This window comes from Lucilia sericata, unplaced genomic scaffold, assembly GCF_015586225.1.
Source record: "Lucilia sericata isolate MDLA Ls3-8-SP2 unplaced genomic scaffold, ASM1558622v1 Contig001115F_arrow, whole genome shotgun sequence".
In the NCBI taxonomy this organism is placed as follows: Eukaryota; Metazoa; Arthropoda; class Insecta; order Diptera; family Calliphoridae; genus Lucilia; species Lucilia sericata.
In genome coordinates this window covers 70,446-89,774 of record NW_023995087.1, presented here as the reverse complement: position 1 = coordinate 89,774, position 19,329 = coordinate 70,446, and the positions used below count along the sequence as shown (strand labels likewise).

The 19,329-nt window shown below is 30.0% G+C and overlaps 1 protein-coding gene across 4 annotated transcripts in view; it reads left to right on the top strand.

The window, feature by feature from the left end:
* Positions 1-15,262, top strand: part of LOC119610087 (eye-specific diacylglycerol kinase-like) — a 57,048-nt gene extending 41,786 nt beyond the window's left edge. Inside the window, exons 6-17 of one of the 4 annotated variants that reach the window (XM_037965185.1) lie at positions 3,111-3,441; positions 3,503-3,683; positions 3,751-4,160; positions 4,245-4,538; positions 7,087-7,313; positions 7,380-7,595; positions 8,442-8,487; positions 8,580-8,633; positions 10,315-10,378; positions 10,792-10,949; positions 13,077-13,240; positions 13,894-15,262. In XM_037965185.1, the coding sequence (XP_037821113.1) occupies positions 3,111-3,441; positions 3,503-3,683; positions 3,751-4,160; positions 4,245-4,538; positions 7,087-7,313; positions 7,380-7,595; positions 8,442-8,487; positions 8,580-8,633; positions 10,315-10,378; positions 10,792-10,949; positions 13,077-13,240; positions 13,894-13,934 (2,186 nt within the window). In that variant the 3' untranslated portion in view covers positions 13,935-15,262. Of the gene's footprint in view, positions 1-3,110; positions 3,442-3,502; positions 3,684-3,750; positions 4,161-4,244; positions 4,539-7,086; positions 7,314-7,379; positions 8,004-8,070; positions 8,213-8,441; positions 8,488-8,579; positions 8,634-10,314; positions 10,379-10,791; positions 10,950-13,076; positions 13,241-13,893 lie in introns of those variants that run through there. The other 3 variants (XR_005231974.1, XR_005231975.1, XM_037965187.1) reach the window with 3 other exon arrangements.
* The last annotated feature ends 4,067 nt before the right edge of the window (positions 15,263-19,329 follow it).

The following is a 19,329-nucleotide window of genomic DNA, read 5'->3' as shown; positions in this document are numbered from 1 at the left end:
CTAGTTATAGTCTAGTCATAGTCTAGTCATAGTCTTGTCATAGTCTAGTCATAGTCTAGTCATAGTCTAGTCAAAGTGTGGTCATTATTAGTGTCACAATGGATTTCAAAGAGTTTATTAAAAAAGTCTTAATTTAGCGAAGTCGGTATTCAAAATACCCCAGAATTTAAAACACGTGCGGGCCGCCGAAGGCCGGCTTTCCCAAACACTTTTTGAAAGGAATCCAATATGCGACATATACCAAATTTAGGAGCAATTCTTCTGTGAACAAGAGTGTCTTAAATTCTAAACAAATTTTCCAAAACATACATTTCTGTTTAAAAAGTGTAACAATGTCATACACATTGTCATAATGTCCATGGACAACATTACACCCCACTTTCATAGTCCAGCCTTAGCCTATTATTATTACTTATATTTATGACTTACCTTTGCCAGGATATTGGATAGAAGTGTCAGCTACCTGAAATTATAATAAAAATAATGTTTATTATAAAATTTTCAGATTTAATTTTAAATTCCAAAAAATATAGCTTAAAACTTATTTTATTCTATTTTAAGAACTTCAATACTAAAAATTACAATAATCAAAACCAAACACAACCCTATTTGTGCTAAAAATAGATTTTTCTTAACAATGTTTGATTATCATCATCATATTCTTGCCAAACGCTAATAAATATGAGTAATAAACTTTACCACCATGTCGTATGAGTGTTAAATAATGCATTATTTAAAATTCATACGCGACGTGGGTTCTATCATGACTTTCTTCAATAATTTAATATTATTCATATGAATGTGTTGACACTTAGATGCAAACATGCTTGAGAAATGCATTCGAGTAGAATCTTCATCACAAGAAGTAAATAATATTGCTTAGATGGAAAACAGAAACCGCATTATACACATATATATTTTTTAAAATTAAGTTTCATAAACTATTCCAAGATAACACACACTACTACTAAAATGACTGTGTTTCTAGATTCACAAGAATTTACTGACTTAACTTTCAACTCCTGCTTAATCCAATTTCTTGTTTGCATAAAGATAAATTTAAAATACTTCCAATGTGATTGAGTTTGATAATGAGAAAGTGCACAAAAAAATATAGAAACCTCAATATTTTTTTTAAAGTTGAATTTTCATTTCATGTTAACATCTATTCATTTTTTTGTTGCACGTACTATATGTTGCAAACAAAAACATATGCTTGTTTGCATATATTTATCTACATAGATGTTGCATTAATAATCTGTGTATAATAAAATCTATAAAAAAACATTTTCCTGAGGTTTTTTTGCAAACATTTGTCTAAAAAATGTATGCAAAATTTATGGATGAACTGTAATACTTGTTTACTTTTTTTTAATATTTAGTAGCTATTGCCACAGTGGTTAACATAGCTTGACTATGCATTGACTATGACTGGACTATGACCAGACTAGACTAGACTATGACCAGACTAGACTATGACTAGACTATGACTAGACTATGACTAGACTATGACTAGACTATGACTAGACTATGACTAGACTATGACTAGACTATGACTAGACTATGACTAGACTATGACTAGACTATGACTAGACTATGACTAGACTATGACTAGACTATGACTAGACTATGACTAGACTATGACTAGACTATGACTAGACTATGACTAGACTATGACTAGACTATGACTAGACTATGACTAGACTATGACTAGACTATGACTAGACTATGACTAGACTATGACTAGACTATGACTAGACTATGACTAGACTATGACTAGACTATGACTAGACTATGACTAGACTATGACTAGACTATGACTAGACTATGACTAGACTATGACTAGACTATGACTAGACTATGACTAGACTATGACTAGACTATGACTAGACTATGACTAGACTATGACTAGACTATGACTAGACTATGACTAGACTATGACTAGACTATGACTAGACTATGACTAGACTATGACTAGACTATGACTAGACTATGACTAGACTATGACTAGACTACTATGACTAGACTACTATGACTAGACTACTATGACTAGACTACTATGACTAGACTACTATGACTAGACTACTATGACTAGACTACTATGACTAGACTACTATGACTAGACTACTATGACTAGACTACTATGACTAGACTACTATGACTAGACTACTATGACTAGACTACTATGACTAGACTACTATGACTAGACTACTATGACTAGACTACTATGACTAGACTACTATGACTAGACTACTATGACTAGACTACTATGACTAGACTACTATGACTAGACTAACTATGACTAGACGACTATGACTAGACTATGACTAGACTATGACTAGACTATGACTAGACTATGACTAGACTATGACTAGACTATGACAAGACTATGACTAGACTATGACTAGACTATGACCAGACTATGACCAGACTATGACCAGACTATGACCAGACTATGACTAGACTATGACCAGACTATGACCAGACTATGACTAGTCTATGAATAGACTAAAATAACAATTTTTTGGTTTATGTTGAAAGAGTGCTAAAAACCACTGTTTCAACTAATTTTAAGTTATTCCAAACCACAAACAATACAGAAAAAAAATATGATATGTTGTAGCACTCACATACATCAACATTGTGCCACAATTTGTCAAACAAAAAGATTGTCAATTAAAAGTTTTCAAATCACAAAAACAAAGTACTTAGAAAACATTTTGATTAACATGTGAGAAAACAGTTTTGTTTTTGTCATTTATGTATATAATTTTACACTTGATCCTGTGGATTATATTTGCAAACAGCATTTTAAAATAATGTTGTAATCACATATGCGTAGGTGTGTACGTGTGATGTGTTGTGTTGTGCGATTGTGACACAAACACAATAATCAATTTGAATATTGTGTAATGGGGGCGTTTGATTTTCAAAGTTACACACTTTAAATGTATGATTTAACACTTAATGCCAGTCAAGCTGTCACTCTTGCTGTTTAAAGAGCTTTATTTATTATGATTGTAAAAACTCTAATTGTTAGACAAATATTTCTATATTTCTATTGTAGGCATATGTATTCATTTATATTTATTTTTAATCTCCAATTGCAGGTAATTATGCACCCATTATTGTGCCCCCTTCATGGATTGTTAAATTGCCCAGTAAAGGTAATTTTAAATCATCCATACGTGTCAATAATAAACAAAATGCTTCGGGTAAAAAAGCCCGAGTGGCTAGTAAAAAGGGCACTAAGAAAGAGGAGCGCAAGGAGCAAAGAGCTTTTATAGTAAAGCCCATACCCTCGCCCGAAGTGATACCGGTCATTGTTTATATTAATCCGAAATCTGGTGGCAATCAAGGTGTTAAGTTGTTGGGAAAGTTTCAACATCTTTTGAATCCTAGACAAGTGTTTGATTTGACACAAGGCGGTCCTAAAATGGGGTAAGTAAGGGGAAATTTTGTGGTGTAAACCGTATAAGAAATTTGTTGATTTCTTTTGCAGTTTGGAACTATTCCGCAAAACACCAAATTTGAGAATATTAGCTTGCGGTGGTGATGGTACCGTAGGCTGGGTTTTATCCGTACTAGATCAATTAAACCCTCCCATAACACCCCCTCCAGCTGTGGGTGTGCTGCCCTTAGGTACCGGCAATGATTTGGCCAGAGCATTGGGTTGGGGTGGTGTAAGTACTCTTAAATTCTGGGAATTTTTCCAAACTAAATTTTATTTTAATATTTTAAATTCCACAGGGTTATACAGATGAGCCCATTGGTAAAATTCTACGTGAAATTGGCATGTCTCAATGTGTTCTTATGGATCGGTTTCGTTTAAAAGTACGACTAAATGAAGATGTACCCGATGACAATGTGGAACGTAGCAAACCTAATGTACCCTTAAATGTGATCAATAATTATTTCTCATTTGGTGTGGATGCCCACATCGCTCTAGAATTTCATGAGGCACGTGAAGCCCATCCAGAACGTTTTAACTCACGTTTGCGTAATAAAATGTATTACGGTCAAATGGGTGGCAAGGATTTGATACTACGACAATATCGCAATCTCTCACAATGGGTTACACTGGAATGTGATGGCACAGATTATACGCAAAAACTAAAAGATGCTGGTTGTCATGCTGTATTATTCTTAAATATTCCCAGGTGGGTGTCTACAGCTGCAATTATTTTCTTTAAAGCAGTTGGCTAGAAATTGGCATATTTTTTTCTTTGTATTTCTTTTTACAGTTACGGTGGTGGCACTCATCCTTGGAATGATTCATTTGGTCAATCGAAACCTAGCATAGAAGATGGTCTCATCGAGGTTGTTGGCCTAACAACCTATCAATTGCCCATGTTGCAAGCTGGTCTCCATGGTACTTGCATTTGCCAGTGTCGTACGGCACGTATAGTCACCACCAAAACGATACCCATGCAAGTGGATGGCGAAGCATGTCGTGTCAAGCCCTGCATCATTGAATTGGATTTATTAAATAAGGCTGTTATGCTTGCCAAACGTAAACAGGGTCGTGGAGATGTTCAGTAAGTATTTAATTACCAGCAGCCGTTACTTTCTACTTTAAGTGGTAGTGGAGGTATGCTGAACACTTCAGGTCATTCACAATAAGGCTTTAAGGTTGAGGAAATGTGTTTCGTTTCTCTGTTTCCTATAAATTCAACTTGAAAATTACAAAAATGCTGCCATTGCTAGCACTTATGCTTGTGAAAAGGTTTATAATTGTAGTCTCCATGGTACGACTCTTGCATTTGAACTAATGAAATAAAAATGTCCTGCGATTGCTTTGGTCATGTGTGTATGACTGTTAGAAGAGGTTTTTCTTTCATCACTTTGAAAAACTTAATTAAAACGCATTCGGACAAACACACACTCAAGTAGTCGGGTTGTCAAGTAAATATTTCATTGTCGGCTAGAAAATTTTCAATTAAAATTTATTTTGACCATTATTGTCACTGTTGGGGCAAGCTTCGGTGAAAAATATAATTGTTAATTTTAGGAAAGCAATAAAATTCTACAAATATTACGTTGGAGTGGTAGATTTTAAAGAAGTTTTCACATAAAGCTAGTTTTCTGTGGCCTCGTTTCTGAAGATTACTTATGAAGATGGTTAGTAGGACTACTAGGGACTGGTTATTTCAATTAAATGTCCTTTTAAAACTGAAATAGTGACACGCAAATAATTACACTGTTAATCTTGAAATCATCATGACTTATCAAATAATAAATCCTTGAAATCTGTAAACGAAAGCCTTGTTTACTTACTGCAAAATGCATTCTCATTTAAAAATTTCATTCCTTCATCATATCCTTATTGTCCATATGTCATAGGTATTTCTTTTACTACCTTTAGACATTTTAATAAAATCAAAAGGAAGTCCAGTAGACTTTTTTTCTTACGCCATTCTTATGCCATGTGTTTCAAAAGAATTTGTGGTATTCATAAACCACACAATCTATATACGATTGGCATGTTATCCTTTATCCTTGTTACATTTCCAATCATCTCAGCATGATGCTCATGGTTCAGACCACAAATTCAATATTTACCGGACATTTTCATGTAGTTTTTTTTTTCTTTATTTGATAAAGTACTTGCTGATTTCTAGAGTAATTTATATGCAACTGACATCTCAACTCATCTCATAAGTGTTCATGCATTTTAATGACATGATGAGTGTGAGGAATAAAACCAGTAGTATGAATGATGTGCTTTGAGCATCTCATAGCGATGATGATGTTGATGATGGTTACTTGTATTCAACACTTTTGAGGTTTTCCATTTATTTGTTTTTCAATATCAACAACATTAAGAAAGTAAAGGTCTCTTTAGACAATAAATGAACTACTTAAGATATTGGTGCTATTTTAGGATGAGATTGTTATGTAAAGATTGGAAAAATAGTAATTTTGATGCGACTTAATGTATTGTATACATATCCGGGTTTCTGCTATGATGCTTTCCTTTCGGGTTTTATATGTTTATAAATAAAGATCTGGAGATATTCTCTATTTTTCAGGATCTCTAATACGTGATGCTTGATCATTAACTTAAAGCCTAGAGATGAGAGAGGATCTTTTCCTCTGATATCTAGACTATGACTAGACTATGACTAGACTGTGACTAGACTATGACTAGACTATGACTAGACTATGACTGGACTATGACTGGACTATGACTAGACTATGACTAGACTATGACTAGACTAGACTATGACTAGACTATGACTAGACTATGACTAGACTGTGACTAGACTATGACTAGACTATAACTAGACTGTGACTAGACTATGACTAGACTATGACTAGACTATGACTAGACTATGACTAGACTATGACTAGACTATGACTAGACTATGACTAGACTATGACTAGACTATGACTAGACTATGACTAGACTATGACTAGACTATGACTAGACTATGACTAGACTATGACTAGACTATGACTAGACTATGACTAGACTATGACTAGACTATGACTAGACTATGACTAGACTATGACTAGACTATGACTAGACTATGACTAGACTATGACTAGACTATGACTAGACTATGACTAGACTATGACTAGACTATGACTAGACTATGACTAGACTATGACTAGACTATGACTAGACTATGACTAGACTATGACTAGACTATGACTAGACTATGACTAGACTATGACTAGACTATGACTAGACTATGACTAGACTATGACTAGACTATGACTAGACTATGACTAGACTATGACTAGACTATGACTAGACTATGACTAGACTATGACTAGACTATGACTAGACTATGACTAGACTAGACTATGACTAGACTATGACTAGGACTATTGACTAGACTATGACTAGACTATGACTATAACCTAGTCCTTACAAGTAACTGCACGCATGTATAAAAATCAGACAAAGCCAGACAGAGTTAATTCTCAATCTTTTCCAATATCTACTATAGTCCAACTATAGCTTTAACTGCTTTCTTTTAGACAACATTGGCCTATTGTATATTATTTTTCCACTCATTCTCTACAATCAGTTTATTGCTAACATAATCTTACACTAATATCTCTCTCAACTTACAGAGTCAATCCTTTGGAAAGATTACAATTGGTCATATTGCGTGTAACAATGGATCAATATGAACGTCATCACTACGACAAGCCAATGCTGCGTAAATTGGCCAATAAATTGGGTATCGTGGAAATCGACTCCCAATGTGATCTCGAACAAGTGCGCAATATGTTAAATGAAAAATTCGAACAATCAATATCGTATCCAAAAGTATCACAAGATTGGTGTTTCATAGATTGTAAGTGGACTCTTTTATATAATTACTTAAGGCATAACTTTTAATAACCTCTTCTCTTTCCCTTAGCTTGTACTGCTGAGCATTTCTTCCGCATCGATCGTGCCCAAGAACATCTACACTATATTTGTGACATAGCCGCCGATGAGTTATTTATATTGGATCATGAAGCGGCTACCATGCCGCAAACACCCGATCAAGATCAGGAACGTTCATTTTCGGCTTACTCACAGCGTCAGGCCCAAGAGCGTCGCAATATGGAACAAGGACGTTCGGGTAGTACTGGTATGACCTTACCTTATGCTTATAAACGAATGTTTTGCCATTATTATTATCGCAAAAAAACAGTACAAATTTAAAGTTTTGTTTACGAAACACAAACTGTTACCGTTTGCTTTTGTTTTACAACAATTTACAACTTTTTTTGAAATGAATGAACAAATTGTAAAGTGTTCTTTCCATACTACACAAACACAATCAACAACACACGATAAGAAACACAACTTTTTTTTAGACTTTATAAGTTAGTTTTGCTCTCTCTCTATCTCTATATCTTTGTATAAATATCCTTTTTACACTTTGAACTTTGAAAGAAAAAGATTTCAGCATACAGCTTAGTCCTTGCTGGCTAAAAACAAACACATACAAAAAACAAAATACACGGCATTATCAACATAGTACAGCAAGGAGTATGTAAGTATTACGACGAATTTGCTGTTGTTCCGAGATATAATGTATTTTACCTAATGTATATTGACAGCAAAGGCTAAACCGTATACCGATATCTTCGTAACAAAAATAAATTGTTTTGAAAATTTACCAATTATTAAAATAAATCATTCAAAATATGAACTCCCCTACACCTTCTCCTCTACCACCTTAACCACTCAATGTTATTCTAGGTAGGTTTAAGCATTTTATTTTATTTTTAAAATAAATCTATTAGGGGGCTTGACGATCTGTTATACAATTTCATAAAGATTTAAATTGGAATATTAGAATATTTAATAAAATTTATTTATAAAGTTTAACATATCGTGAAAAACCCTTTTCTACTTTTTTCATTTCCTTTTCATTTCTTCTTATTTCTAATTTAATTTTCTTGAATTTAATTTATTTGCTTAATTAAAGAGGATATAAAAATTGGAAAACCAATTAAAGTTATTAAATTTAAAAGGTAAAATCATTGATCATAATATTACAAAAGTAGTTTTTGAATTTTCTTTTAACGAAAAACATTTAAATATTAAAATATTGTAAAACATGCAGCCGCCATGATCGTTTATTTAGTTTCAATGAAGAAGTTTTTGGTTATGGAATCAGGTATTTGAATTTTATATTTATATTATTTTTTATATCAAATTTAGTTTTCAACTATTGAGCCCTTAATAAGTCTATTAGTTTTAAGATATTGAATAGGAAAAGTTTTAGTTATGTTCGAAATTTGACACAGTTTTAACTCTATAGCCCTCAGATATGAATGCTTTCATATAAGAAAGCTTAGTCCTCAAGCTAGTAATAGAGCTTTCCATAAAGGAAAGTTTGAAATGTTAGCTAGCAATACAGTTCTTTATAAAGGAGAGCTAGAGCTGCCATCTAGAGATAATACGTTATGTATAGAAAAGCTTAAGCTGATGGATAGCGGTGGAGACGAAGAAACCTCCTCTATAACCCTCATAAAGGAGTGCATATGCTCCCTTTTATATATAAGAAAGAAAGTTTCATATAAGAAAGTTTGAACTGCTAGCTGTCTATACAGTTCTTCATTAAGGAGAACTTGAGCTGCCAGCTAGCGATAAAGATTTCTCTTTAGAAAAGCTGGAGTTGCTGACTTTCGTTAGAGCTTTATGTATAGAAAAACTTGAGCTGCTGGCTAGTGATAGAACTTTATGTATAGAAAAGCTTTAGCTGCTAGATAGCGATAGAGCCTTCTGTTTAGAAAAAGCTTACCTAAAGCTTTCTGTATAAGAAAGATGGCGAGCTAACAATAGAGCTTTCTTAATAAGATACCTTAAGAGCTAGCAATAGAGCTTTCTTAGTAGGAAACCTTGAGTGCTTGCGAGAGAGGTAGAAAGTCCAAATCTTATTAATCTGCAAGCCAGAGATTGAGCTTTCTTATGCGAAAATATGAACTACTAGTAATTAATACCGTTCTTCATATAGGAGAGCATGAACTGCCAGCCAGCTATAAAGCTTTCTCTATAGTAAAGCTGGAGTTGCGTTAGAGCTTTATGTATAGAAAAGCTTTAGCTGCTGGCAAGCGATAGAGCTTTATGTATAGAAAAGCTTTAGCTGCTAGAGTCATCGATAAAGCTTTCTGCTTAGAAAAGCTTAGCTAGAGCTTTCCGTATAAGAATGATTGAGAGCTAGCAATAGAGCTTTCTTAGTAAGATATTTCTATATAGAAAAGCTTGAGAGCTAGTGCTAGAGCTTTCTGTAATAGAAAAAATGAGTTAGTAACAGAGCTTTCTGCATAGAAAAGCTTTGCAGCTAACGATACAGCTTTAGTTATAGAAAAACTTGACAGGTAGCGGTAGAGCTTTCAGTAAAGAAGAACTTGAATGCTTGCGATCAGTTTTCTGCATGGAAAAACTTGAAAGCTAGAGATGAAGATTTATGCGTACAAATGCTGGAGATTTAGCCATAAAGTAGCATAAGAGCAAGTGTCGAAACTCTGAGCTGGGACCTAGCAAGAAAAGCTTTTCATTTAGGAATATTAGAGATCCTAGTTGGTTTTGAAGAAAGGAATGTAAACGGTAAATATATGTTTCTCCTTCTTATAGGATAACTTTTAAAGGTTTTATTTACTTGTTAGTACAATTTAAGTTTAATTTAAAGAAGCTTTAAGCTTTTTAAGTTTAAGTATTACTTAAGTTTAATATTTATTTATAGTTTTTAATTTTAATCTACATTAAATTTATTTCCTTTATTCTTTCTCTTTATTCTACTCTCCCAACTCGCACAAACACACACATACACAAAACAAATATACAAACTATTCAAGTCCTATATTGGAGCAAACTTCCGATGCCGTATTATTAGCTGCACAAAGTGGCGATTTAAATATGGTAGTTTTTATTTCAAATATTCTATTTACTCTATGTTTATTTTATACTTCAATTTAAAAATTTATTTTAATTCTTTTTAACTTTATGTATATCATATCATATAATAATCCTGTCCTGTACTGTACTGTCCTCAATAAAAGCTTAAAAAATACAGTTGTTGTTGTTGCTGTCCTCCTAAGTCAAACTCAAAATATGTCTAAAGTAAATTTTGTCTTACTATGAAATAAAATAATTAAACATTTACTGGTTATTTTGTTTATATATAAATTTTCTGTTGAAAATAAAATAACTGGTAGAGGTTTATTTGTAAATTGTATTATATTGATTTTTTTATTTCTTGTTGAAATTATTATTTTATTTAGAATTCTATTGTTATATAAGTAATAATTGGTTTTCTGGTTTTTCTTTTACAGTTACGTGCACTACATGAACTAGGATACTCATTACAAACAACCAATACAAAAGGACATACTGCTTTACATTTTGCTTGCAAATATAATAATAAGGATATTGTTAAATATATACTATCATGTGCCTCACGTCGTTTAATTAATATGGCCGACAAGGAGAAGTAAGTAAATCTATTTCGAAAAGTAAATCGAAACGAAAACGTTCAAAAGGAAAGCTTGAGCTGGTAACTAGCGAGACAGAGTTATTTTGTGTAGGATAACTTGTGATACACGCTAGCATTAAAGAATTATGTAAAGAACAGCTGCAGCTATTCGTTATCGATAGAACTTTCTGTAGTGGACTACTCGCTAGAGCTTTCTGTGGAGAAAAGCTTTACGCTAGTTATAGAGTTATAGAGGAAAGCTTGAGTTGATAGCTAGCGATAGAACCTTTTTTAAATAAAATCGTAAGCTACTCGCTAGCGTTAGAGCTTTCTGTAGAGTAAAGCTTGAGCAACTCGCTTGAGCTATTCGCTAGCCACACAGCTTTCTGTAGAGTAAAGCTTGAGCTACTACTAGCCATAGAGCTTTCTGTATAGAAAGGCCTAAGCTACTCACTATCGATGGAGCTTTATGTATAGAAAAGCTTCACCTACTCGTTAGTGTTAGAGACTTCTGTAGAGAGAAGCTTAGGCTATTTGTTTACAATAAAGCTTTATGTATAGGAAAGCTTGGCATATTCGCTAATAGATAGATCTTTCTGTAAACGCTACCGATAGAACTTTCTGTACAGGAAATCTTCGACTAGACACTAGAGATGGAGCTTTCTATATTGTTAATTTTCGATAGAGCTTTATGGTTACGGCATATATATTTCTTGTTGAGAGTAAAGCTTCCTATTTTCTACAAATTGATCGATAAAGCTTTTTGTATAGGAAATATTGCTAGCAATTTTTTCACTTTCACATTCTATTTTTACTAAAATTCAATTTTTCACTATAAATTAGAGTTTTCACTAAAAATTTAATTTTTACAAAAAATTTGATTTTTCATTAAATTTTAAATTTATTGCAAAAAATTATTAATCGACTTTTCACTAAAAAGTGAATTTTTTACCAAAAAATATAATTTTCTAAAAAAAATCAAATTTCGAATTTTCACTGAAAATTCACTAAAAATTAGATTTTTCACTGAAAATTCGAGTTTTTACTAAAAAATCCATTTTTCACTAAAAAATCCATTTTTCACTAAAAATTCGAATTTTCACTAAAAATTCGATTTTTACTAAAAATTAGATTTTAACTGAAAATTTGATTTTTCACTGAAAATTAAATTTTTCACTAAAAATTCAATTTTTCGCTAATAAGAAAATTTTTACCAAAAAAATTAGATTTTTCAAAAAAAATTCGAAAATCAGATTTTGCACCAGAAAATCAATTTGTCACTGAAATTTTATTTGATTTTGAAACAATACTATAGACAAGTTTTTAGAAAAGATTTTAACTGGACTTTAGACGAGATTTAGGTAAGACTGTAGACGATTCTTTAGACAGAACTTTATTAAGGGACTTTAGACGATCCTTTAGACAATAAGCGAGACTCATTTCAACAAAAATCTCGATGCCTAACCTCGTTTTAGAATAAAATTAAACGATATTATAGATAGGTCTTTAGGCGATATTAGGACGTGACCTTAAGGTGATATTAAGACGTGACTATAGATGAGATTTATATCAGACTTTAGAAGAGATTCATAGAAGAATTTAAACGAGACATAAGGTTTCTAATTTAGACGAGACTTTAGACAAGATTTAGATTTGACGTAATACTAGATATATATAAGACTTTAGACAAATCATTGAGCAAGACTTTAGATGATATTTCGCTGAGGCGCTAAATGAGATTTATATCAGACTTTAGACGAGATTTATAGAAGAATTTAGACGAGACATTAGGTCTCTATTTTTGACGAGACTTTAGACAAGATTCAGATCAGAATTAATACTAAATTTATGTATGTAAGACTTTAGAAGAATCATTGGCCAAAACTTTGGGCGAAACGTTTTAGAATAAATTAGACAACACTATAGATATAACTTTAGGCTATATTAATACGAGACTAGATGATATTTAGATGACACTCTAGAAAAGACTTTAGATGAGATTTATAAAAGAATTCAGACGAAACATAAAGTCTCTGATGCTGTTCTAATTATATTCAAAATCACTTCTTTAAAACAAAATTTCCGAATAAACTGCCTTTTTGTAAACAAATTATAAAAAATCTATTAAATTTTTTCTATTTTCAGGGGTTCTACAGCATTACATATGGCGGCTGAATTAAATCGACGTGATATTTGTGTAATGCTTGTAGCAGCTGGAGCCAATATAGAGGCTCGTGATATGTGTGGCAATACACCAATGATGGTGGCATTTAATAAAAATGCCAATGAAATTGCCTCATATTTGGAAAGTAAGCAAAACATTAAAAAAACAAAACTACTATAATTATTAAAAAATAAAATATACTCATAGTAATTAAAAACATTAATGTAAACTTAAATGAAAAAAATACAGAGAAAACAATCATTAGTTTAAAAGTAAACTAAAGCTTTTTTGAATTTAAACCTTAAATAGTTTTTGGCTAAAACAAACTCCCACATGTAAAAGCAGTATAGATAAAAATAAAAGTAATTTTAAAAAATTAAATTATTTATAGAAAAAGTATTGTTAAAATAAGTAAAAGAAAAAAACATTTTTTGCTAGAATATTTTCTTTTTGGAATCTTGTATAGAAAAAATAATATTTATAACATAAAACAAATTAATAATAATAATAATTTTCTTAATTTTTTTTCTTATGTTTTTCTTAAAATACAAAACCAAACAAATGCACTAATTACACATTTTATTTTTTAAAAAAATAAAATTATTGAAACTTTATAACACCATGCAACCAACAAAACTTCTCGAACAAAACAACTATATTTATAATATAAAACTAATTTAAAAAAAAAAAATATTTATAACTTAAAACTGTATTTGAATATAAAATTTATAATAAATTTTAATTCATTTTTAAAACATTCCATTAATTTAATTAATAAAATTTTATATATAAATTAAGGTCAAGAAAGATTTTTGCACATGGGTGTGCAAACTAAATAAAATTTATAATTTAACTTAAAGAAACTCTTTTTTTAAAATTTTTATCTTTCAAAAAAAAAATAATTGATCTTTTTTTTAATATATAAAATAAGTGCTCCCAAAACTCATATTTAAGCTTGAATTATAAAATTTAATATTAGAAATAATAAGGTTTAAAAAAAGGTTTAATTAATATATAAAAATTAAGTCTTATATTAATTATTTTCTTTCCCAAAATTACTAAAAAAAAACAAATATTAATTAAAACCACTAAAATACCCTTAAATTATAAACTTAAAAACAACTTTTAAGAAACGATTATTGTGATATAAAATTAAAATTGGAATTCTAAAGGAATGTAAATTATTAAAAAACAAAACTAAAAAAACAATAAAATTTATTTTATTTAAGTGTAAATTAACAACAAAAAAAACTAAATAGAACGCAAACTACTTATAGTAATAATTATTTAAAACAATTAAACATACGGGTAGTATGAATTGATATTAAAATTAATTCAATAAAACTCATGCAAAAAAGTGAAAAAATAATTTATCTAACAAAACAAATTTTATTGTAAATATTTAATTTAATTATGCTAAACAACAACAAAAAAAAGAAAATCAATCAAATATTTATTAATTAACTCAAAAAAAGTCCATTTTATTAACAAATATAATAATTATTTAAAATCAAGATGAAATTACAAAAAATTTTACTTTAAAAAGACAACTTCTAAACAAATTAAATGAAAAAATTAAAAAAAAAAAAAAAAATTATTTCGAAAATATAATTTAAAATTTTACAAATGATAGTAGAACATTTTGAAAAATTTGTCTGCCTTTTGATAAAGAACCAACCAAATCAACCCACTTAAAAAGAGAAATTCATAAATTATATGAATATTCATAGATAAAATGAATTATTTTCATTAATTCGGTTTTAATTCTAAACTTCGGTTGAGTTACATTGAATGAATGTAAAGTTTACTTTGATTTGATGTAATGTCGCTTAGTATTTGAAATATATTAAAGTATAAAGTATTCAATAATTCTTTATATCGATGTAAAGTTTACCTTGATTCGTTGTAATTGTACATTGACTTTATGTAGTTGTACATTCAATCGTTGTACTTATGTTCAGTTACATTGAATCTATGTAAATGTTACTTTGTTTTGATGTAATTCTACATAGATTCAATATATTTCTGCTTTCATTGAAATGTGTTAAAGAATAAATACATAGTACTCTTATTGATCTTATGAATGTCTATCATCAATCGTTATACATTTTGTCTTGAATGAATCTAGTCTTCTTATCGTGAGGCATTTTTTGTAAAGAAATTAAATTTTCTAACCAGTATTCCCGAGGAATGTTATATGTATCTGGAATAACATCGATCGCAAGATATTGGCATCTAATTTCGATGAAAGCATGAAAGCAGTTTTGCGTCTCACTTGCACTGCTGAACGATTAAAACTTGTGAACAAATGAAAGGGAGACTATTTTTCGAAGCTGTTTTAAGTTTAAATATTTTTGAAAAGATTGACCTTTTCACCTTTTGAAGCAGGTTATATAGCTAAGACTTCTATCATTTGTTAAAATTTTAAAGAACCAAAAAATAATTTATTAACACAGTTCTAATGAAAACAACTTGAAATGCTGAAGCATCATTTTATAAATCTAAACTTCTTTTCGAAAGCAACATAAATTTCAGTTCTAGTTCAGTACTAGTTCAGTTCTAGTTTAGTTCTAGTTCAGTTCTAGTTCAGTTCTAGTTCAGTTCTAGTTCAGTTCTAGTTCAGTTCTAGTTCAGTTCTAGTTCAGTTCTAGTTCAGTTCAGTTCTAGTTCAGTTCTAGTTCAGTTCTAGTTCAGTTCTAGTTCAGTTCTAGTTCAGTTCTAGTTCAGTTCTAGTTCAGTTCTAGTTCAGTTCTAGTTCAGTTCTAGTTCAGTTCTAGTTCAGTTCTAGTTCAGTTCTAGTTCAGTTCTAGTTCAGTTCTAGTTCAGTTCTAGTTCAGTTCTAGTTCAGTTCTAGTTCAGTTCTAGTTCAGTTCTAGTTCAGTTCTAGTTCAGTTCTAGTTCAGTTCTAGTTCAGTTCTTGTTCTGGTTCAGTTCTAGTTCTAGTTCAGTCCTAGTTCAGTTCTAGTTCTTGTTCAGTTCTAGTTCAGTTCTAGTTCTTGTTCAGTTCTAGTTCAGTTCTAGTTCAGTTCTAGTTCAGTTCTAGTTCAGTTCTAGTTCAGTTCTAGTTCAGTTCTAGTTCAGTTCTAGTTCAGTTCTAGTTCAGTTCTAGTTCAGTTCTAGTTCAGTTCTAGTTCAGTTCTAGTTCAGTTCTAGTTCAGTTCTAGTTCAGTTCTAGTTCAGTTCTAGTTCAGTTCTAGTTCAGTTCTAGTTCAGTTCTAGTTCAGTTCTAGTTCAGTTCTAGTTCAGTTCTAGTTCAGTTCTAGTTCAGTTCTAGTTCAGTTCTAGTTCAGTTCTAGTTCAGTTCTAGTTCAGTTCTAGTTCAGTTCTAGTTCAGTTCTAGTTCAGTTCTAGTTCAGTTCTAGTTCAGTTCTAGTTCAGTTCTAGTTCAGTTCTAGTTCAGTTCTAGTTCAGTTCTAGTTCAGTTCTAGTTCAGTTCTAGTTCAGTTCTAGTTCAGTTCTAGTTCAGTCCTAGTTCAGTTCTAGTTCAGTTCTAGTTCAGTTCTAGTTCATTTCTAGTTCAGTTCTAGTTCAGTTCTAGTTCAGTTCTAGTTCAGTTCTAGTTCAGTTCAGTTCTAGTTGTAGTTCAGTTCTAGTTCTGTTCTAGTTTTGTTCTAGTTCTGTTCTAGTTCTGTTCTAGTTCTGTTCAAGTTCTGTTCTAGTTCTGCTCTAATTATGTTCTAATTCTGTTCTAGTTCAGTTCTAGTTCAGATCTAATTAAGTTTTAGTTCATTTCTAGCTAAGTTTTAATTTAATTCCTACTAAACTGGAAAAAAATGGTTGCATTTTATTAAAAAAATAGATTTTAGTAGTGGATTTTTTAAAATATAAAAAAAATTTTACAAAATGTATTATTATTTTAGAACTGTGTTAATGATAATTTTATATTTTATGAAAAATTTTAAATTAAAAATTATCTATAAAAATATAATTTGTTTAGAAATATTTTTGGCAGAGTTTTTAATTGATTTTTAAAAACAATTTTGTTAAATACATGTAATTTTCATTACAAGAACCAAAATTTACAAATAAGTTTTATTTATAATAAAAACCAATTTATATGAACATTTAATTTTTAATTTCAAAAATTATAAAGAAAAATAAAATTATTACCATATAATTTAAGGTATTTTTTTGGAAAATTAAAAAATAATCCAATAAAACAATCTACTGCAAATTTTTAGAAGAAGCCCCAAAAAAGATTTGCAATACATTGTTTTAAAATTAATATTAAAATAAAACAAAAAACTATTAGTAGACGAAGACAATCGCAATATTTAAAAAATAATTAAAAGAGAAAAAACTTAAATATTTCTATAATAAAAACTTAAAACTAATGTTTCTTCTTAAATATTTTACTAAATGGAAGAAAATAAAAACTAATAAAAAAAAACTTGAAAAGCAATTTAGTATTAATTTAAAAATAAAACATAAAACAATGAATAAACTATTAAATACAAAAACAAATATTTATATTAAAACTCACTCTCTAAAACTTCCTTTTGCATTGTTTAAATGTAAAACATAAAAATATAGAAAATTCTTTTACTTCTTAAAACAAAAACAGCACCTTTTTTTAAAACAATTAAAAAACATTTTAAAGACACCTTTAATAAAAAAAAACAAAAACTACCACAACAAAGTAAAACATCAACAACAAACACACTTGTTCGGAGTTAAACCGGGTCCAAGTAATAATTATTATAAACTTGAATATAATTTTTAAAAGAATATTTAATTTTCAAAAAATATTTGTGTTTTAATATTTAATAATTAATTGCAAAATATTTTTTTATTTATTTCAATTACAATGCAATTGAGAACATAAAAAGAAAAAAATAATTATTAAAGAAAAACAAATAATAATAATAATTATACTTGTAACGAAAGTCTTATGATTCTTAGTATTTAAGACAATTTTTGTTTTATGAAAATATTATTTTAATTTTGTTTTCTTAAAATAAATGAAAAAGCCATTTAAAAAAATGGTGTATTGTACATAATTAAGACATTTATGAAAATCAAAATATTTAAATTTATTTATTTTAATTTATTGGTATTTGTTTAATAAATTATTTTAATTTTAGTTTGTATCTTCTTTTGCTTTAAGGGGAGATTGAATAAAGTTTTGAAAAAAGGAAACTAATTAAAAAATATTTTGTTTGTTTTATTTTTGATCATTTTTTAATAATATTTTTATTTTTTCGAAAGTAGATTTCCGGTTCTTCTTTAAAAAATATAGAATGTTACTCAGTTAATTTTCTTGTTCTAGTTTAGTTCTAATTCAGTTCTAGTTCTAATTCAGTTCTAGTTCAAATCCAGTTCAGTTCTAGTTCAGTTCTAGTTCAGTTCTAGTTCAGTTCTAGTTCAGTTCTAGTTCAGTTCTAGTTCAGTTCTAGTTCAGTTCTAGTTCAGTTCTAGTTCAGTTCTAGTTCAGTTCTAGTTCAGTTCTAGTTCAGTTCTAGTTCAGTTCTAGTTCAGATCTAGTTCAGTTCTAGTTCAGTTCTAGTTCAGTTCTAGTTCAGTTCTAGTTCAGTTCTAGTTCAGATCTAGTTCAGATCTAGTTCAGTTCTAGTTCAGTTCTAGTTCAGTTCTAGTTTAGTTCTAGTTAAGTTCTAGTTAAGTTCTAGTTCAGTTCTAGTTCAGTTCTAGTTCAGTTCTAGTTCAGTTCTAGTTCAGTTCTAGTTCAGTTCTAGTTCAGTTCTAGTTCAGTTCTAGTTCAGTTCTAGTTCAGTTCTAGTTCAGTTCTAGTTCAGTTCTAGTTCAGTTCTAGTTCAGTTCTAGTTCAGTTCTAGTTCAGTTCTAGTTCAGTTCTAGTTCAGTTCTAGTTCAGTTCTAGTTCAGTTCTAGTTCAGTTCTAGTTCAGTTCTAGTTCAGTTCTAGTTCAGTTCTAGTTCAGTTCTAGTTCAGTTCTAGTTCAGTTCTAGTTCAGTTCTAGTTCAGTTCTAGTTCAGTTCTAGTTCAGTTCTAGTTCAGTTCTAGTTCAGTTCTAGTTCAGTTCTAGTTCAGTTCTAGTTCAGTTCTAGTTCAGTTCTAGTTCAGTTCTAGTTCAGTTCTAGTTCAGTTCTAGTTCAGTTCTAGTTCAGTTCTAGTTCAGTTCTAGTTCAGTTCTAGTTCAGTTCTAGTTCAGTTCTAGTTCAGTTCTAGTTCAGTTCTAGTTCAGTTCTAGTTCAGTTCTAGTTCAGTTCTAGTTCAGTTCTAGTTCAGTTCTAGTTCAGTTCTAGTTCAGTTCTAGTT